The sequence below is a fragment of the Leguminivora glycinivorella genome, chromosome 13 (assembly GCF_023078275.1).
Source record: "Leguminivora glycinivorella isolate SPB_JAAS2020 chromosome 13, LegGlyc_1.1, whole genome shotgun sequence".
Classification (NCBI taxonomy): domain Eukaryota; kingdom Metazoa; phylum Arthropoda; class Insecta; order Lepidoptera; family Tortricidae; genus Leguminivora; species Leguminivora glycinivorella.
Window position 1 is genome coordinate 7,647,355 of NC_062983.1, and position 22,858 is coordinate 7,670,212.

Sequence of the window (22,858 nt, forward strand, 5' to 3'; positions counted from 1 at the left end):
GATTTTCGTAGCCTTGCGAATATTTCATCTCATAACATAGGATAAGCCGTATCTTTTACAGTAACTTACCTAAATCGACACGTCAAATCTTGGTGCAGCGCATTCAAAGAGTTAATGGACGCGTTAACGTTTGCGATCTCTGCCACCTCCCCGTAGAACCAGCCCAGTGGGATCTTACACTTCATTGCTGACATGCCGTACCGGCCTATCGTCGTAATCTAAAAAACAAATAGTCATATTGTAAATCATGATGTGTATGTCGGTGATCGCTATGTCTTAATTCCTTTGGCGAAAGCAAACGTCACGAAATCAGTGACAGCAGTTCTCGGGTCATTGTCGTCTTTTTTAGAACGGTCAAGTGGATCCCGAATTTAGCCATTTTTGTTTGGTAGGTCGGATCCCGTGCAACTTTGGGTAGACTGATTGATTGTGTTATTGACGCGAACAGATTTGGGTCTCCAGGCATGCGCGGATCCAGGGGGGGGGTCATGGGGGTCATGCCCCCCCCCCCCTGGAGCCTAAGTTGGCCATACAAATAGACCACGTGATCCCCCCCTGGGGCCCCGGACCTTTACCACGTGACCCCCCCCCTGGGCACGAAGCTGGATCCGCGCTTGTCTCCAGGTTCGAAATGAAAGTAATCTCAAAGTATTCATGCTTACTCACCTTAATATACCGACATAGCGGGGGCGGTTGTATATCAGTGAGCACTAGATGCTTAGTAGCTATGTCGGTGGCAAACGCCAACTTTACAAAGTCAGTCTCTTCGCTGCACACCCAGATGTCAATGCACAGAGTTACCAGGTCCGAACACGATGGGATTATCTGTAAATAAAGTTTTATTATAAAATTGAATGAATGAAATATAATAAAGGCTTTTTAGGGTTCCGTAGTCAACTAGGAACCCTTATAGTTTCGCCATGTCTGTCTGTCCGTCCCTCCGTCCGTCCGTCCGTCCGTCCGTCCGTCCGTCCGTCCGTCCGCGGATAATCTCAGTAACCGTTAGCACTAGAAAGCTGAAATTTGGTACCAATATGTATATGAATAACGCCAACAAAGTGCAAAAATAAAAAATGGAAAAAAATGTTTTATTAGGGTACCCCCCCTACATGTAAAGTGGGGGCTGATATTTTTTTTCATTCCAACCCCAACGTGTGATATATTGTTGGATAGGTATTTAAAAATGAATAAGGGTTTACTAAGATCGTTTTTTGATAATATTAATATTTTCGGAAATAATCGCTCCTAAAGGAAAAAAAAGTGCGTCCCCCCCCTCTAACTTTTGAACCATATGTTTAAAAAATATAAAAAAAAAACACAAAAGTAGAACTTTATAAAGACTTTCTAGGAAAATTGTTTTGAACTTTATAGGTTCAATAGTTTTTGAGAAAAATACAGAAAACTACGGAACCCTACACTGAGCGTGGCCCGACACGCTCTTGGCCGGTTTTTTTAACTTTACTGCACCTTTTAACCTATACTCCCATGGAGTTACGGCTCCAGCGCATATCCGTAGCGCGGTCGCATTCTGGTCTAATCGACGCACCAAAACTACAGAAGCTAAAAACATTGCAGTAGGTATATATTGTTGCACGTCGCTGCCGCGAGTAGGCACTTAGAACTCGCGTTCAGTAGTAAGACTAAGTAGCATGCCGTGTGCATTGCTGGCTTAATGTTTTTGAGACTTATCCCTGTTAGAAAGAGACACTCACCACATCTGTAAGCCGCACCGCGTGGCCCAAGTCTAGCACGATGTACCGCCGGGCGCCGCTGTGCATGCGCTCAACCACCAGGGTGTGTTGCGGCACCCGGGTTACTAGTTGCGCCCATGGTATACCGCATTGCTCTTGTTCCTGTTCAACAAGAGAAAACGATTACAAAACTACTTATATACAAAATGTAATAACCTAAGCGTACATGCTCACAGCCGTATATTTTTTTTTGTAAATAACAAAAATTCAGGAGACAAGCATAAAGAATTAGCTAGAACGGGTAGTTTAAGACAACTTGACAGAACTCTGCTATAATGGACGTCTTTTAGGGATGCATACGTAGGAAACACAAACCATATTATGAGGGCATTCCAATATCGGGAATATAAATTGGATGTTTCACAAAGTTCGGAGGAAAAAAATTCTTAACACAAGATGTTTTAGCCAAATATTCATACACAAGAATTGTTCCATAGTAAAGGGTGGTCGGTATGACATATTCACTTCACTGATATGGCTCTGGTATAAATACCGTATACCGTCGTAAAATGCGAGAAATGTAGTTTGTAAGACATACCTGGAAGAACTTCTCCTCAGTAAAATCAAGTTTCTCCTGCGGATCGCATTCCATGAGGGAACTTTCAACGTCCTCCAGAGAGTCTGGGTCTTGCGACATCTGCTTCATCTGGCCTTCCTTTACGACGCTCCATAGCTGAGGGGAAACAAACATCTTAAGTTGCAGTTACACTTTCCTTGTGTAGATGGAGCATCCCACTTTCCACAGGCTGTCCCGTACAAACGCATCATGTTTCGTGTGTTGCGATTTTTTTTCGGCGTTTAAAGCATACAATCAGTTTTCTGTGCATAATAGGGATGACGACAACATAAAAAAATGGCATTCTGATTAGTCAGTCAGTTAGATCGTCCAAAAATACTGAACTCATATTTTTCGCTTTTTCTAATTAATGAAAAAATACAAAGATATAGAGCATCAAATTTCCGGAGTGGGGGCTTGTGACATCACTTCAAAATAAAAATTATACCTAGGCGTGACGTCACGCGAAACTTCAACGCACTGTACCGTTGCTTTTGCTATTACAGGTCAAGAAGATGGGTTCAGTCAGGACTTATTATAGATTGGCACCTGGTTAGGGTCGCCAGGCAATGTTGACACCACTGCGGGATGGTGTCGGCCTCCCGTGGACTCCAGCTTGGTCCCGTCTGAGGCCGAGTGGCAGCTCACGTGTAGAGGCACTTCGCTGAGGCCAGCTCCGAATGCGCCTATTGTTGTGAATCTATCATACTTGTAATATAAGATTGGTACCTGGTTCGGGTCGCCAGGCAATGTTGACACCACAGCGGGATGGTGTCGGCCTCCCGTGGACTCCAGCTTGGTCCCGTCTGAGACCGAGTGGCAGCTCACGTGTAGAGGCATGGCTTCGCTGAGGCCAGCTCCGAATGCGCCTATTGTTGTGAATCTATCATACTTGTAATATAAGATTGGTACCTGGTTCGGGTCGCCAGGCAATGTTGACACCACAGCGGGATGGTGTCGGCCTCCCGTGGACTCCAGCTTGGTCCCGTCTGAGACCGAGTGGCAGCTCACGTGTAGAGGCATGGCTTCGCTGAGGCCAGCTCCGAATGCGCCTATTGTTGTGAATCTATCATACTTGTAATATAAGATTGGTACCTGGTTCGGGTCGCCAGGCAATGTTGACACCACAGCGGGATGGTGTCGGCCTCCCGTGGACTCCAGCTTGGTCCCGTCTGAGGCCGAGTGGCAGCTCACGTGTAGAGGCATGGCTTCGCTGAGGCCGGCTCCGAATACGCCGACACCGTTGTTTTGCGCCCACCAGGCTTGGGGCGTGGGTGTGGATTTTGTTTCTAGAAGAATCAACGTTATGTTAGTATAGGAAGCTAGGAAATATAGATAACTTTACGTCCAGACATAGACCGTGGAGTAAGGGCACAAAATAACCGATAAAGGGAGTTTTTAATTGTTTATTGACTATAATCATTATTACGCCTTGTACGCCGTGTACTAACACGATTCGAAAAGACAAGACACTTTTAATTCTGCTTCAGTCTAGTGTTCTGGAGCAGAATTAACAATTAAAAAATTTTGCAACTACTCTTAACATTAGGCACATTTTTTTCTCTTTTACGACGATTATAATATGACTAGCCTCAAATTGATCAAATAAACATTATCAAATATGAATACAGAGTTTTACAAGTTTACTTATTTTATCAAAATCGATTTCATGACAACTAACGATTCATCTGTGATTTCATGCCAGAAGATAATATGATTGACATGCAAACAATTCTTGCTTTTTTAAATTTGAAAGCAGCCATGATGCAAATAAGGATGTAATACAACGAACAAGCAATTTGATGTTGTATTTATGATGATTTCGTTTTAAATAAATGAAACTAAACTAAAGAATTACAGATGCTTGTTCTAGTTCTTGGAACGAGTTGCATCAATTAGACTTGAAAATGTAAATTCGAATAGAAATGAAGACCAAAGGCAGAATAAAAATAACCTGTATTAAATTAGGGAGGTCTCAATTTCGACTGGTGGTAAAGTTGAACTAATCGACTTTTTTTCCAAGTTTTCCATTTTTACATTATTAAATGTGACGTTCTGGGTAAAGGGACCTTATTTTCGGTGGCGCTTACGTCCCGCGGCGTCGTATTTGTATACGAACATCGCTCATAACGCCGTAAGCGCCGTCGGCAATAAGGTCCCTCTACCCAGATAACGTCACATTTAATAATGTAAAAACGGCACAAATAGTGTCTCTGTAACACAGAACACCCCACTAGAAGCCAAATGCAAGCGATATTGTTCGAGACGCAAATCACCAATCCATGCGGGGTGAGGCGGGCGCGCACGGTGCTGCCATTGGTCGTTTCAAATAATGGCGCGCCTTTATGATTAGCAGTAGGGATGGGAATGGGACATGTCTATTATAGACAATGGTACCGGTACCAGTACTGTGGTGAATTTGTTTTGCAACAAATTATAATATTATAATTAAATTATAATAAGGCCTAGTTACCCTTCGGGTTGGAAGGTCAGATGGCAGTCGCTTTCATAAAACTAGTGCCTACGCCAAATCTTGGTAGTAGTTTCCAAAGCGGACCCCAGGCTCCCATGAGCCGTGGCGAATGCCGATGCCGGGATAACGCAAGGAGGATGATAATTGTGATAGCATCTCAATAAAAATCATTCTAGTAACTAATAACTAAACTGTGCATTTTTACTTACGTTTACTAAGTTAAATAACCAACTAAATATTCTAAACTAATCAATGAACTAAATACCACTACAGACTCTACAGATTCTAGATAATTATTCACTATTACAAATCTGCTTTCTTTTATATTTCATAAAATGGTAGCACATGGTACGAACGGCAGTACGAAGTTCCCGCAACAGACATAAACTAACATGGCCCCATGCCTAGTCGTTTACGTGAAAGGGATAGCATATCACATTGTTAACTCGGTAAAGAGGGATGGACGCGCCTCGGCGCCGCTCAGCACAACCATATTGACCAGTATAAATGAACTCCGCGGACAATAAACAATATTCAACAAAATAATTAATTTGACTTAACTGTGGAATGTTGTTCCATCTTTTTTACATGTAGAAGTGTTAGAAGACTTGCCACACCACTTTATGCTGTAAGAGACCATTGTTTGCAACCAAAATTGATTATTTAAGATTTTTTCCCGAGCGGACACGGACACTGTTAGCGGGTCGTATACTTGGGCGCTACTGATCGGTGTCGCACGCGTTCAAACTTTTATAAACCTGATTTGTCGTATGCTTGGTGACCGCGAGTCGCCCTGTAAGGGCCATCTTGTTGTATTGATCTGTGCTCTGTAATAAGGTCCCTCTACCCAGATTACGTCACATTTAATAATGTAAAAACGGCACAAATAGTGTCTCTGTAATAAGGTCCCTCTACCCAGATAACGTCACATTTAATAATGTAAAAACGGCACAAATAGTGTCTCTGTAATAAGGTCCCTCTACCCAGATTACGTCACATTTAATAATGTAAAAACGGCACAAATAGTGTCTCTGTAATAAGGTCCCTCTACCCAGATTACGTCACATTTAATAATGTAAAAACGGCACAAATAGTGTCTCTGTAATAAGGTCCCTCTACCCAGATTACGTCACATTTAATAATGTAAAAACGGCACAAATAGTGTCTCTGTAATAAGGTCCCTCTACCCAGATTACGTCACATTTAATAATGTAAAAACGGCACAAATAGTGTCTCTGTAATAAGGTCCCTCTACCCAGATTACGTCACATTTAATAATGTAAAAACGGCACAAATAGTGTCTCTGTAATAAGGTCCCTCTACCCAGATTACGTCACATTTAATAATGTAAAAACGGCACAAATAGTGTCTCTGTAATAAGGTCCCTCTACCCAGATAACGTCACATTTAATAATGTAAAAACGGCACAAATAGTGTCTCTGTAATAAGGTCCCTCTACCCAGATTACGTCACATTTAATAATGTAAAAACGGCACAAATAGTGTCTCTGTAATAAGGTCCCTCTACCCAGATTACGTCACATTTAATAATGTAAAAACGGCACAAATAGTGTCTCTGTAATAAGGTCCCTCTACCCAGATTACGTCACATTTAATAATGTAAAAACGGCACAAATAGTGTCTCTGTAATAAGGTCCCTCTACCCAGATTACGTCACATTTAATAATGTAAAAACGGCACAAATAGTGTCTCTGTAATAAGGTCCCTCTACCCAGATTACGTCACATTTAATAATGTAAAAACGGCACAAATAGTGTCTCTGTAATAAGGTCCCTCTACCCAGATTACGTCACATTTAATAATGTAAAAACGGCACAAATAGTGTCTCTGTAATAAGGTCCCTCTACCCAGATTACGTCACATTTAATAATGTAAAAACGGCACAAATAGTGTCTCTGTAATAAGGTCCCTCTACCCAGATTACGTCACATTTAATAATGTAAAAACGGCACAAATAGCGTATGGGCATTTTCAGAATTTCGGACACCCCAATTAGCGTAAGTTGTTAACAAAAATTAACTCACTGTCAGTTTTGTGACGAGAATTGGACGTAGTTACGCAATAACGTTCCAATCCACATTAAATTGTGCAATCCACATTAAGTTCCAATCCACAAAAAAAAAAAAAAGTCTTTCATTTCAGATGGATTGGAACGTTTCTGCGTAACTACGTCCAATTAAGCATGAAATTTCAATAAAAATATTGTTTTTGTGTTAGTTACATAAATTTTAAGCGATACTCTATATCCAGAATGTCAAAAAAGTAAATTTTTAGCATCGATTTAAACTTCTCTAGATACACTATCACCTACAAATTCGGCACTCAAAAGTGTCCGATCGCTTAGTTGCAAATGTGTGCGTCCAGTTGACAAACGAAAACTTCGCAATGTAGTAAAAACTACTTTCATTTTTTTACAAAAACAACGTTATTTCTTAGTACTTAAAGTTCAATTTCAAATGCAAGCAATTGGCGGTTATGACATTAATGAATGTGATCATCGCGAAAGCCATAAAATTTTATTACCGCAGATCGCAGGTGTGCATATTTTTAAAAAAATCTACGTCTTATTGCAACCAACTTAAGTTTAATTTCGTTTGCGCTGCAACAATCTAAACGCCATTTTTACATTGGGAACGAGGATGGACAGAGGCATCATGGGAGTCGCGCTATGAGATGAAAGGCGAGAATGAGGAAATTTGCGGTATTTTTGCGAAAAACTGTTTTAAAAAATCCTATTAGATAGAAAATTTCTTAAGGAACAAAACGTTTGGTATAACATTTTTCGAGATGTTGCGTATTTTAAGCGAAAAAAAATGAGTTTTTACTGTACGATATTTTTATTGATATTATCTCAAACAAAAAAATATATAAGGTACGGCGGGACAATTTGGACTGGGGGACAATTGCAACTGAACTGATTAATATCTCCACGTTTTGCAATGTTTGCATTATTAAATAGAGTCAATATATATATATATATATATATATATATATATATATATATATATATATATATATGTGTGTGTGTGTGTGTGTGTGTGTGTGTGTGTGTGTGTAGGTATGTATATATATATAACATATGTGTGTGTGTGTGAGGGTGTGAGGGTGCACTTGGAGAATATGAATTAAGTAGCTATTAAAACAAAGAAGAATTGAACGATGACATTAATTTATTATTCTACGTATAATTTCTTTCAAAGCTTTGTTTGGGTAAATCTTCTCTCCGCTCCTCAGCTATAATCTTGCGCCATTTTTCCCTTTCAACGTCTTGTTTTGGGAATCTGGAATAAAAAGCTTTTTTATTACTTAAAAACGAATTTGCTATTCCCGGGTTGTTTCTTTTTATAATTAAAGTAATTTATAAGATATGTATTAATATTATTGAATTGAAATCATTTATTTCAGACTTATTGGTCCATAATAATAAATAAATACATACATTATTAATATGAAATAGGCTTCTTTTACAAAAAATATAAATTAGCGACTCCATCATTCCATTTTTAACTATGTTCCACTTCATCCATCTTTTGTCGCCGTCCGCTCATTACTAGTATAGCGCGAGAGAAAGAGACAAACTGCGTAAGACCAAATCAAGGAATTTACTTTAATTATTCTAGAAAATAAATGTTTTTTGTAAGTTAGGAAGCCATTTTGACCACAAATGCATAACATTATAAAATTATTAACAATTACTTACCGGAAATACGATACGTCATCCTTTTTCAACGTATATAAGGTGTTATTTTTGCACTTTTTTACGGAGCACTTAGGCATGTTGCCGACACGGCGGATGAAGCGCTACTGACCGCCCAATTGTGCTTAGAACATTTTCAAGCACAATTTGCTGCGGACACATTCTAAGCCGTGATGGTGCATCTAGGTAGTTTAGATCGATGATTTTTAGACATATTTTATGCTTAATTGTCGTCACAAAACTGACAGCGAGTTAATTTTTCTTAACGACTTACGCTGATTGGGGGGACCCAAATTCTAAAAATGCCCGTATTCACATTCAGTGAACACATATGGCATTGAAGTTAATAGTGTACATGGAAAAAATCCATTAGTTGAACTTATCCGTTAGTCGAAATTGTCTACCTATAACTTAATGTGTACAAATAATGATTCCATGAAATTACATCAAAATTATATACGTTCCCAAAAATTTCCTTTTGCTTGGTGAACCATTTAAAAAAAAATATGAACACCTATAATAAATGAAACAAAAATAAACATAAAAACGAAATCGATATTTGAATGATATAAAATCACAATTATATTAGCAATGCTTTTATACCATTCAATATTCTACGACTGAAACAGAACACAATGAGTGAGTGAAATGTAAATATGGATTAACAGCAGGTGGATGTTAAAAGATAAGTAATGGACATAAGCAGTGAGACAAAATCCGACGAAAGGTCAGCTGTTCATTACAATATTTTGCCGGATTTCACCGTGAATTTAACCTTATCACTTTTAAATAAACTAGGAAATCAATTCCTTAAAAATTTTACGTTTTCGAATTCATTTCACAATAACTTTATCTTTACGCAAGAATTATTTAGGTATCGGATGTAAATTCTTTTACCCTATTTTGTGCGGAAAAAACAATGTCGATTCGAATGAAAAATAAACACGTGAATGCCGACACTACGAAAGAATTACACTGGAATATTTGGAATCGGATGTCGTGTAAAAAAAAAACAATCAATCAAATTTCGGCTATAAACATTTTATGTACAGTCTGCCGCAAAAATAGCTAAGGGCGCCATCACATTTGTCGAGTTCCGAGGGACCTAATGGCGCAATTTCATCAGTCGATAACTCGTTCGGTATAGAGCATACGAGATAACAACCAATGAAAGTGGTGTAATTTAATTGGTCGTTAACTCGTTTGGTATGCAGCATACGGGGAGTGGGGGCAGGCGAGTTAACAACCAATGGTGGTGCAATTTAATTGGTCGTTATCGTTATGCAGCATACGGGGACTCCCCGCAGGCGAGATAACAACCAATGAAAGTTACTATGTACGTACGTACGAGAGATTTCTGGAACGCATGCCACAGTGCCCGCATTCGGGGAAACGTTTTCATTAGTCGACAGGGTCCGCATTCGGGGTACGAGAGATTTCTGTAACGCGTGCCACAGGACCCGCATTCGGGGAAATGTTTTCATTAGTCGATAGGGACCGCATTCGATGTGCGAGAGATTTTTGAAACGCATGACACAGGGCCCGCATTCTGGAAATTAAATAGTAATAGTAACTTTCATTGGTTGTTATCTCGCCTGCGGGGAGTCCCCGTATGCTGCATAACGACAATCAATTTGCACCACTTTCATTGGTTGTTATCTCGCCTGCGGCGACTCCCCCGTATGCTGCATACCTAATGAGTGTTTCTATGATTAACGTAATCAGTAGGTGCATGAACAGCTGACCGGATGAGAAGCCAGACGTCTCGTGATACGAACATACCGAGAATCTGCGGGAGGTTGAGGAGATCCTTGAGCTGCGAGTCGGCTTTGGCGGCGGCCGGGGGCGGCAAGTCGCCTGCCAGCGGAAGCGGGGATCAGTGGGGTGTAGGGATGGCCGGTTACGAATCGTACCCCTTTTTACTTTTCATTTCATTTCATTGTTCAATCTGGTGTGTTTGACGTTGTGTCCCGCAAAATGTTAATTATTTGAGCCCAGAATTCATCATAGACCGTATTATTCACGAAGCCTCGTGACTTGGTTTACATTACCATGCCATTAGGTTATATTATTGACTATTTTGGGAGTCATCGTTAATGGCACGACCACGACCTATACACACGATTTTTTTTTAAATTGTTAATTACTTGCATGTAAGTATATCACTACTAAAGTATAGTGAAAAAGCTAAGGGCTACGATTCGTCTTGGCAATTTTACCGGCCTTACAAGTATTCCGTGCGTAGGGATATCACATTATATTAGGAGTTCCGTTGTTCGTTAGTACACATATTGTAATAATTAAATTAATTAATAACCAAAGCTCGGATAGGATGAGCCATTTGCCTGACATGACAGTGTCAAATTAGAAGGAAAATAGCTCACTCTGACCTATGTCTGATAATAGCATATCCAAGGGACCCTTCCCATCATAAAAATATTATTTCATATTTAAGGTTTATGAAGAAAGATACGACGAATATGAAAAACAAGTATGGTCGGCGTGAGCGTCGAACATACGTTTTGCGACCTTTTTTGTGCAATCCACGAGTCCCTAACTAAATGCTTTTGCCAGTCTGGCAGCTATTCAAACAAATCCGTAAACGTCGAGAAAATACTGCCATTTGTTAACTAAGCTAAGTCATGAAAGATTGTTAGACACAATCGCTTTCTTAGCATTTTCAGAAGTATTCATCACAGCCCTTTGCGTCTATTGCAGACGATTTACACATTGCTGTTTCGACAACGAGTTTGGTGACTGTGGAGGCCGATTCGCGAGCGGCACAACCTGCCACATTTTTAGCAGAGAAAACTCGTACCACCAGAAGCATTAGAAGAATCGTATTTCGTAAGGGGTATTCTCGTGGATTGCCTCTTTAGCCAAGCAATTTGTCAACTTGTCATCTGTTGACAGCGCCATCTATGATTCCTTTTACATACTAATCCGAATCCTAGATGGCTTACTTCGAGGATCGCATGTTCCCAGTCGATATAGGTCATTAACCCCACGTATGCGGCCTGTCAATTTTGATCATTGAAAATATGACCTTGACATTTAAAACAGTAGATTAACATTCCCACGCACGGATCCGTGTCTAAGCATACGAAGTAGGGGTCACAAAACCGGTTTCACCGAAACCGAAAAAACCGGAAAACCCGGGTTTGGCGGCCGATTTTCAAAACCGGCTTTCAAATTAGGGAAACCGGTTTTTCGAGTTTTTCGGTTTTAGACTTGTACATATATAAATCGTTGAGTTGGTCATCTACATCAATCTATCCTCTCAATCCAATCCTTAGTGCGGCCACAAATTATCTTATTCTGAATTAAGATCGTGGATGTATGAAACTGACAGTTGATAGCTGTCATCTATCGACTGTCAGTTTAATACATTTACGAACGATGAAGAATTGAAGATCTTAATTCAGACTCTGAATAAGATAATATGTGGCCGCACGTAGATTAGATAGCAATTTTTTGAAGACATTGTCTTCAAATATTGACAACATTGTATTTAATGTATTTATTATCAATATTTTAATATTTATACAAATATAGCATTTCAATATTTTTTTAGGTCCTTATCTCAGGAAAAATCTTAACACCGCGTTGTATGTACGATTTGTTTGTGCCCTGTACAGCAACATCTAGCGTGTAATTGGGTAAATCAGGAAACCTTTTCAGGCCTACTACCGCGAAGCACTTCGACCGTCTGTTTGTCTGTCCTGTCCTGTCTGCCTCTCTATCACTCTTAGATATGCGAGCGATAAAGAGGCAGATAGACGAACGAACTATCAAATCAAAGTACTTCACGGTAGTAGGCCAGTTTCGGTGTTCACGGGCAACTGACACAGAAACATGCCCATTTTAATCAGTTTATTGAATTTGGACTTAACTTAGTTTAGTATTGTTTTACATCATGTTTTATAATTTTACCATGGCGGAGGAACTGCAAGAGGCAATAGATAAGTCTATGTCTAAACCCCAGTCGAGCAGGATATTAGTTTTAGACTCAGAATTTGAAGATGATTTGATTTCTGTGATCAAAGTGGAGATGGCTCTGTATGAGAACGGAGGTGTCAAGGGCAAGTACCTTTTACAAGTGTACAACACTTTGTTAAATGTTCCTCCCACGAGCGTAGAGTGTGAGAGAGTGTTTTCGTCAGCAGGTTTATTATGCCATCATCTGAGAACCTCGCTGAGTGATGATACTTTAGACGTTCTCTCGATGCTACGATCTCAATATACATCTCTCAAGAAAAATTGAGATTTTTAATATAATAACTTTCTTGATATCTAATTTATAAATAATGATTACTGATCTCAATTAATATTCTTTAAAGTTTAACATTACGTTTTGTTTCTATTCTATGGTTACTTTACTGGGTAACAAATCTGCAAATTCTGCAATGCAGTATTATTTCCAGAAGAGGAATGTTTTGTTTTTACAGTGTTTATTTCGTTGCTAGACTTGATAAGTTCTTATTAGATTCATAAGAAATGCCTTGTATGTCGTTAAATGAATCTCTATTAAAGTTTGAACTTATAATTTGCAGTTTTCTTACATTTTATATGTAAAACCGAAAAATCACCGAAAAAACCGGAAAACCGGTTTTGCTGCTATACGAAAACCGTAAACCCGGTTTTCGAAAATACTTACGGTTTTGTGACCCCTAATACGAAGGGTTAAGAGAGTTATGTAGTTCCCAATACCGCCTATAGGTGGCGGTATTATCAATAATGTCATGCTAATCCCTTAAAACTGTGTATCTATAATAAATAAGTACGTTAACTTTTGAAATAGACCTAAACCAAGCAGCATCGTTATCTCTTCTATACGCTCGACCCCCAGACACGTGGCAACACAATTACTGCAGAATATTGTACGGACTCACCCATATCCTGGGGCAGGTTGAGCAGGTCCTTGAGCTGGTAGTCGGGTTTGGCGGCGGCGGGCGCGGAGGTGTCGCCAGATAGTACGCTCGCGTAAGTGACGGGTGTGGAGGAACCTTTGCCGAGTTCGGGGGTTTCCGCGGCGAAAACGGTGCGCTCGAGCGGCAGCCCGTACAGCCCGAATCTGTAAAGAGATCAGACAGTAATAACAATGTCATGTAATAAATGGGATTTGACTGTATGCTGTTTTCTCCTCGTGAGTCTCAGAAATAGGTAACTATCTCATTCTGCGCTAATAACTAACACAATCTTCTTATCTAGCCCTTAATTCTGCCACAGCAGAAAACCTTGCTCTAGTAATAATAGTTTAATAAATGCTTAAAGTTGAGGCACTTAGCTAGTAGATCAACCGCCGCGTCAGCCGCACAGAGTTGGGTGGCGTGTTGAACTTAGAACTACAAGCCAGCGGAGAGCTCCTAGACACTAACTAGCAGTGGCGTGGCGTGAAACTTTTAGTTGATAAAGCCGGAGGGGTTTTCGGGATCTGTTTTGTATGAACTTCTACAGATACTGGAGAATTTGAGGGAACCCGTAGGGAATCGAGTTTTACTGACGCCTCGCCACTGCTCACTAGAGACCGAGAAGTAAAAAGTCAGGGGAGATGATAAAGGGTTACAAATACGCCTCAAAAGTTACCTAGCTCGCAACAAGTGATGGTAGTCGTCCCCGCGCTCCGCGAGACATCGAGCAGTCTTCACTAGTACCGCGAGGCATTTAGCCACTAAGTCAGCCGCCGCGTTGAGTGGTATAGTACGATAGAACTACTAACTAGATAGCCCAAACGACTCAATAGCAACCACATACTACAAGTAAACAGTCAGGGCAGATAATAAAATGTGTCTTAACTCTTACCTAGCTCTAAGTAAGTGGTGGTAGTCATCTCCACGCTCTGCGAGGCATCGAGCTGTCTTCTCAAGTATCGCTAGGCACTTAGTCACTAAGTCAGCCGCCGCGCCGCGTTGTGTTGCGTGTTGTGCCAACGCTACAAGCCAGCGGAGAGCTCCTGGCGATTCGCAAGCTCCGACGTAGGGTAAGCAAGCGCTTAGGGTCGTTGTTAGTGTTGCGTCGAATGTTGACTTCCATGGTTTCGGCAGCTGTTTTACACCCCTGTTGGAATAAGAAATGTTATAAGAAAGATCATACCAATCAAATATTTCAAAGATATAAGTGGAAAAATTTACGTTTGCTTATTAAATTATTACATACATATAGATCAAACTCGGAAATCACAGACCCGTTGGGACCATTACACATATCAACTAAAAATCAAATTTATTGAAGGGACTTCCCATGAGGCCAGTCATGAGGAAGAATGTCTTTTGTTGGCTACTACTATTTAGAGAATAGTACCTAGATATTTTCTTAAAACTTAATAATGGGTTCGAATCCTGGTAAGGGCATTTATTTGTGTGATGAGCACAGATATTTGTTCCTGAGTCATGGATGTTTTCTATGTATATAAGTATGTATTTACAAAGAGGATCGAGTTTTAAAGAGAGTTACTGTCAAAGTAAAATGTGTAATCACAGTGCATAGACTGCCATCTCTCGACACAGGCTTAAAACTTTTGAACATCAGTTTTAACAATTTGGCCCATATTCTTAGCTTGATATGTTTTAAAATATCAAATATTAATATTAGCGCCATCTAGCCGAGCGTACTCCAAAGGTGTATCGCCATCTAGCTCACCGTACCCTTTTCTGTATGGTTTTGGGGTACGTTTTTTTCTTAGACTTTATCTGTCTATACGAAGTTATATAGGTCTTTGGTATTTATCTATCTAAGTATGTATATCGTCGCTTAGCACCCATAGTACAAGCTATGCTTAGTTTGGGGCTAAGTTGGTCTGTGTAAGGTGTCCCCCAATATTTATTTATTTATATTTTTATTTTAATAATTAAAAACAACTTACTCGCTGGTAATAAGGATGATCTTCACACACTTCTTAGCAAAGCTCCTATTTCCGCACAAAATACAGTTCTTGATCAAAGCATCAGTGTGTTTCTCAATAATCTTCACACATTCCATCTGCTGAATCTCCACGGGCGTCTGAGCATCTTTGTCTTTGCCTTTATCAGTTTTGGCTAATCTGAGTCTCTGTAGTCTTATTGAGATCACCCAAATGAGTATGTCTAAAGCCGACTTCCGCTTCTCACTGTCATCCTTGCTTACCGCTATCTCGCATAATGTGTCTAAGAAGCTATTTGACTCGAGCATTGCTATGCGTTGTTGGCGCTCCAAAGGTACGTCAGTATGAGGACTGGAACGTACCGTTAGCGAGATTTGGTGTAACCAATCGCAACCGATAAAGCTCGACTTTTTAGAGCTACTTTCTCCAGATTTTATAGAGCCTTTGCTCATGTCTTTCGCTGGGTCGAATAAGGTTTTTATATGAATCAAAAACGTTCTGCCACGAGCCCTGTATAATCTCGGACTGGTCAGTATTAAAGTACCAGATTGCCCAGTCAAGTCCAAGCCAGAGGAAAGTAATAGCGGGCCCGCGAGGATTTCAGCGTTATGCGCTTGCAAGTACTCTTCGCTGTTCACTGGATTCTCTAAATTCGACTCAACCGCGTCAACTGTCGGGAAAAATACCGGCGAATCAGATCGGTGGCCGAAAGAAGCGTCTTTCTTATAGCCAATCCCGTGCAAGTTCTGTTTCAAAAGCGTCACTTGGATTATAGGTAGATTTGCTGAACAGGAAGAGTGTAGTGTGAATCCGAATTCTATATGAGCTAGAGAGACGCTATAAGGTAAGGTGAGCTCTAAAACGTGTTCATCCCAAGTGGAAGATGTGTTTTGCAAGCGCCAAGTCCGGTTGTTCTGGTGGTCGGAGCGGGAGCGCTGCGCCGGCGACAACTCACACCAGAAACCTGGGACCACTGCGCTGTAAGGAACCGTAGTGTTCGTATGACCGAAAGACCCTATCAAAGTCGTCATAGTTTCTAGATCACTCATATCCAGTTCAGTCTTGTTGGCTAACATAACAGGCGCGGGAGTGGCCCCTACGGTTTCTCTCTCGGCGTTCTATGCAGCATCTCAAAGTCTATGTTAGCGAACTCGTCTTCGTCGATATCGCCAGTCGAATCCTTCTCACCGTTATTCAGTGCGTAGAAGTATATCATTCCGTGCTTCGTTGACACGCTTAATCGTTCCACTGATGCGCAGTACGCTACTGATGTGAACTGGCCTTTAGGAGCTTGCTTCTCTGAGAGCATTTTGAAGGAAGGTAGAGAATACAGTCTAAGGCTACCGTCTACGCCTACAGCGGCGAACGAGTACTGCTCGTGCTTGTCAACAGGCAGCAAGCATAGGTCTACAGGACTTTCTCCGTAAGGCAGCTCCATCATATTTACAGGATTGTCTTCTAGAGTGAAAATTGAAGTATTGCTGTTGATTTTAAACAGAATGAAGTACGCTTTCACATCAGACTTGTCGTCTGCCTTGTCCGGTTGCTCTGTGACGTCATCGACGTCCATTTTCGTGTCGCCATCGTTGTCAGTGTCCTCTTCTACTCTGACCTTTTCTGGATCAATGCTTGAGATAACTACTAGTAAATGTTCCTTGTCTTCTGTTGGGAATAAATGTGTGACTTTGGAGTCATCTCTAAGGTTGAGCTTGAAACCTGGAAGACTTAGGCACTGGACGGCGATGCCTTGTGAGACGACCTCCTCTTGCGGAGGATCGCTATCGAAGCCGTCATTATTGCTATTGCTCACTGCGGTCTGAGTGCCGACTTTGCTGCCACCAAATGTGGTAACTTTAATCTTTTCTGTACCCTCTCCGCCTTCATACCACTTGAGGTCTGAGATTTCTAAAGGCCCATTCATATTGAGGTAATGTGTGATGGGATCTGCTTGTTGTAAGACCGCGTCCGTCTGATCAGCTAACTTAGTCCCAACAGAGTCCAAGTTACCACTTTTCCAACTTTTCAATTGCGATATTTTTCCTACAAAGTCTAGCATGCTACCCTGTCCAGACTCAGGTAATTCCGGTAGTAAGACAGTAGGTGGCGGCGGTGGTAACAGCTTGTAATGCTTTGTTAGAAAGATTTTCTTCGGTTCCCACATTTTCGAGTCCTCCTTACTAGAAGAAGCGTTAAGATTGATCACATTGCTGATCTGCTCGTCTAACAGACTAGTACACTGGGGAAGCTCCGTGTCCTCGTCAGAATATTGGAAGTATATTTCGTCGTATATGTTCGCGTCGTCTGTTCGAGCTACTGTGCATACTTTCTTGCTGACTCCCGGTTTGGAGTTCCCGCTGCTGTTGGATGTGTGAACGACCGTTGTTATAGAACCTGCTAAAGAGCTGTGTATATCATATGTGAGTAGGAAGAGCATTTTGTTTATAGGTGAGAGGTTGCTCTTTGCTTCGTTCTGGTCGTTCATAGCTTGGACGCTCTCTTTAAATTTATCTGGAGCGCCTGAGTCGAAGAGTGCTTTGCTGGAATCCTCTTCTTTAATAGGTTGGTCCGAGGGGATATTGTTTGTCCTAGTGATGGTGACAGCGCAGATGAGTGAGGGCTTGGTCTTGTTGTTGCTGGTCTCTTTTTCGCCTACGCCTGTTTCTGTGTTTTGTGCTTGTGGGTATGTTTCTTGCTGTGACGTCATGCCGACGAAGGCCATCGCTGTAAGTTCCAGGCTGTAGGTTGCTGTAAGAACATAAACAAGTGGTTATTTCACAAGGTAACTTTGATCATTTATCTGAGGACTTGAAAAAACTCAATTCAGACAAAGTACAAAGTATTACCGGTATGTCTATTGCTAAATTCAATTGACTAATTGCTGAACGAATCCATCAGTCAACAGCGGCGTTAGGCACTCAATTAAGATCGAGCACGCACATCAAAGACTTCAACAAATAGAAGGGGTGGAAGTCGCAAAACGGACTCGCCGGATCAGAATGCGTATACAACGTGTTTCCGGTATCACTCAAAACCTCAGACACCCCAACTGATTTTTATTTTTTTAAACTCATCTAGAGTATTCATCTTTTAATCTGATGATTACTTTTTTTTAAATTGAATTTTTAATTTTCTGTACAGCTCTACTTGACTTTTAGCTCTACACTCAATAAAATAATTGCTAACTACCATCACAAACCATAAAACTATTTATTTGTGTACGTTACTGCAACGACATAAGGTTTACCAATAGACAGCTAAGATGTCACTGTAAAACACTTTAAAATTTTGTCACAGTAAACTTCAAATTGGATAGGTAATCGCAGTAAGCAAATTTAAACCCAATATTCAAAATGACAAGGTTGTAATTAGGTACGAGTTCAATTTGTTATGACTTATGATAAACATTAAGATTAAACTGACAAACAACGTCAAACTCGTAGCGGGAAAAAAATCGTCCACGTAACCAGCCAGTATTAATACCCCTAAATATTGAAAAAGGTAAACAACCTCTAGCAATGCGATATACACAATGTTGTATTACGAATACAATAGAATAGGCACGTAAAAAATAACTAATAATACTAATTTATATAAAAATATTACCCCCATCAAGATATAGCTCAATCGATTCTACTCTCGATTCTGAACAAACGGTTTTCAGGTTTTTAGTGTTAAGTGAAACACGGTGTATAAGTTTTACTTACAGGAATACTTTAAACTGGCCGACCACACCTTGTTGCAGTCCGTAGACAGTATCCCGCTAAAGATGATTTTGCCTTCTGCAGAACCGGTGGCTATAAGATCGCCTGTGTTACCCTTGGCAACTGATCAAGATTGACTTACATTTTTATAAACACTGATATACTTACAGGAATCCTTCTCCAGGCTGGCCGACCACACCTTATTGCAGTCCGTTGACAGTATCCCACTGAAGATGGAGTCATACGGCGAGAGGTGTATGAACTTGACCAGCTTGAGACCACAGTCAAACTTCCAGATGTTGACTTTGCCTTCTGCAGAACCGGTGGCTATAAGCTCGCCTGTGTTGCCTTTGGAGACTATGGTCACGTTTGGACTGGGCACCGCGCACGCTGTGGCATTTGTTACCTGTAAATTAATGATTTTATTTTAAGTTTTGCATTTTTACAACATTACAAGAAAAACAAGGGCATTCGATTTTCAAAAAGTGGTATAGTAATGACACTTTCATTTTAAGGCAGCGTCCACACTCATGAGACGTCGTGACGGCGGCGTGGCGGCGGCGCGGCGCGCGCCGCGACGCCTGGAGGCGCTCTGACGTCCTTCCTATACAAAATTTACTGAGGAGACGTTTTTTGAATTACATTCAGGCGGCGTGGCGGAGACGTCCGTTCCGCGCCGCAAGACATCCGTCTTATGAGTGTGGACGCTGCCTATGAGGGACACCATGCATGCACACATGCCTAGATATTAGTAGTAGTAGTAGTAATACACTTTATTGTACAAAGATAAGAACACACACAGTAAAGAAAAACCGGCCAAGAGCGTGTCGGGCCACGCTCAGTGTAGGGTTCCGTAGTTTTCCTTATTTTTCTCAAAAACTACTGAACCTATCAAGTTCAAAACAATTTTCCTAGAAAGTCTTTATAAAGTTCTACTTTTGTGATTTTTTTCATATTTTTTAAACCTATGGTTCAAAAGTTAGAGCGGGGGGGGGACTTTTTTTTTCCTTTAGGAGCGATTATTTCCGAAAATATAAATATTATCAAAAAACAATCTTAGTAAACCCTTATTCATTTTTAAATACCTATCCAACAATATATCACACGTTGGGGTTGGAATGAAAAAAAATATCAGCCCCCACTTTACATGTAGGGGGGGTACCCTAATAAAACATTTTTTTCCATTTTTTATTTTTGCACTTTGTTGGCGTGATTGATATACATATTGGTATTTCAGCTTCACTCATTAATTATCCGCGGACGGACGGACGGACGGACGGACGGACGGACGGACGGACGGACGGACGGACAGACAGACATGGCGAAACTTAAGGGTTCCTAGTTGACGTTTCATTTGTACATTATCCCATTAAGGGATATTCCAGTTAAATCAAACCACAGTTAACAGACACGTCAACATCACGCAGCAAAAGTCTATGGAAATTCCCATACAAAAAATTTAGTGAACGCTAAATTCGATAACAGACGGTTTGGTGCAAACGAACCTTAGTTGCTCTATTAATCACAAGTCTCCGCTTAGTTTACGGAGTTTACCTACCTAAAGTTAATATGAGTTAGGTAACAGGTTATCCTTAAACCTCATCAATGGGGAAAACCCATTTTTGATTATAGCTTACTCTGAGAATCCGTTCTCTAGCACAAGGGCGCTCTAACAGGAATCGATACGATATCAAATAACGGACACATTTCCTTCATAGGTATCTAAAGTACCTTTTCATCGAGAATTACTGATAAAAATACTGAAAGGGGCAGTTGGGCGAGTGCCGCTCGTGCTCGACCCAGGGCTCGTCGGACTTCTCCCAACACACGAGGCACACCATGCAGGTGACGCACATGGCGCGGTCGACGCTGGGCGACGGCTGCTGTGCAAACCGTCTGGCTCCTTGTGTCTTATAGGCGCCTGGTACCTCTGTCACTAGTTACTAGAGTGAGATGCTGTACTGCTATCTCTGTCATTCTATACTGTATGCGAGAAGCGCATATAGCAACTAAACCGCAATGCGTACGTAGTACTATCTCCGTCATTCTTTATATAAGTCGTCATGGGTGTCGTTGTTAGGTTTTCGGGGATCTCTTTACTGTAACTAGAGCGCGAATCAATGTCACTCTTACCAAAAGTGCCTGTGCTGACGCCGTCTATTAAACACCTTTTGACAACAACCCTACAGTGAGCATGAGTACTGACCGATATGGGCACGTTGTGCGTGTACTCGCCGCGAACGAAGGGGCAGTTGGGCGAGTGCCGCTCGTGCTCGACCCAGGGCTCGTCGGACTTCTCCCAGCACACGAGGCACACCATGCACGTGAAGCACATGGCGCGGTCGTCCCCACTGGGCGAGGGTTGGTGGTAGAACCCAGCCTGCGCCATGCGCGCGGGGAGCGCCCATCTGAAACAACAAAATTAAAATTTTGAAAAAACCCCCGACCGCGACATAGTGGACCGATTTTCATGGAACGCTAGTACAACTGGAAAAGCGTTTAGAAATTACCAGATTCTAAAAATTACTTCGGGAGCTAATGTAGGTACAGACACACACACAGACCTTTCAGACAGAATCTATATAATCTATATAATTTTAGGAATAAGTTATACATTTGCATGCTGTCTTGAGATAGCGGATAAAGGTGGAACAATTATTTACCTAATTTAATTACTAAACTAACCCTTTTTCTGCAAATAAACCATTGAATCGAAAACCTTTTCTTCAGTGCAGAACCTTCTTCTACATCTACTTTATGTGCTTCAAATCAACAAACTTTTTTTACATCACTACCAGGGTCTGTACTCTGACACACCTAGACTCGAACCATGAAGAGTTTTACTGGTTTTGGTTTATTATCTGGAGTATGAGTATGACTGAGTACATCTTTAAATCATTAAAAAATTTCTCACTTATAATCCATATGCGGCCACCGCTTAAAGGTCTCCTTCCGCTCAGCTTCAGAGTACATCAGTGCCCTCGACTCCTCGTCCCTGGAGCATGGCATCAGCTCATTGGCCCGTTGCCCCACAGCAGAAGCGATGGCCAGGGCAGGGATCCTCCGGTTCTGGCCTTTGAGCTCTTGGACTACTCCGGTGGTGACCAGTCGGAGTGTGGACTGGGGCAGGCATATGGTGACCGTGCTCCACTGGAAAGAAAACAAATTTTAGCGTATGGAGTTAGAGGAAGGCTTGTTGATACAAAGTAGTGCTATGAAAAGTTTTGGAATAAGATATATGAGGATAAGGTTGACTGGAAGAGATCCCATTAAGGGATAAGTCCGCCTACATTGTATATTACCAGGGGCGGCTCACTCCGCGATTCTATCGCCGCGCTACAAGTACATCCTGGCGGCCGCGAGTTCGCGGCCTACTCAGGGGTGGCGCGCGTTCTCACGGAATGCACGTCCGCACTTTCTATTGTTACTTTACGTCGCGAGGTTTTTTTAAGCGATGTCCGCGTGTGAATGGCTAATAATACTTAGTTAAATAGACATAATTGAATAAAATAAATACCATAAGACATTCTTACACCGATCTACTATTGATTAAGTCCCACGGAAAAGTTCAATAAGACTTGTGATGTTGGAACTTGAACAAAAATATATAAATACATTATATATACCTAGAAAGTACCCAAGACTTGAATATAATAGTATAACATTTTATGTGAGTATTAATTCGTATGGAATGGATCCATAGGTAACCCTATCACCGGACGCCGCGCACGTGCGGCTCGTTTCTTTGTAAGAATTTTGTAGGTATTTAAAAAGGCGGCATTTCGAGAACATCAAAGCAGT

General features: G+C 41.1%; 1 protein-coding gene across 1 annotated transcript in view; it reads right to left on the minus strand.

Moving 5' to 3' along the window:
* The window catches only part of LOC125232708 (baculoviral IAP repeat-containing protein 6), a 97,917-nt gene that overhangs the window by 61,653 nt on the left and 13,406 nt on the right, over positions 1-22,858 (minus strand). The window contains 12 exon segments of the mRNA XM_048138466.1: positions 70-218; positions 667-825; positions 1,713-1,853; positions 2,290-2,424; positions 3,403-3,596; positions 13,390-13,571; positions 14,300-14,554; positions 15,360-16,464; positions 16,467-18,101; positions 19,226-19,463; positions 21,264-21,465; positions 21,972-22,207. Of these exon segments, the coding sequence (XP_047994423.1) occupies positions 70-218; positions 667-825; positions 1,713-1,853; positions 2,290-2,424; positions 3,403-3,596; positions 13,390-13,571; positions 14,300-14,554; positions 15,360-16,464; positions 16,467-18,101; positions 19,226-19,463; positions 21,264-21,465; positions 21,972-22,207 (4,631 nt within the window).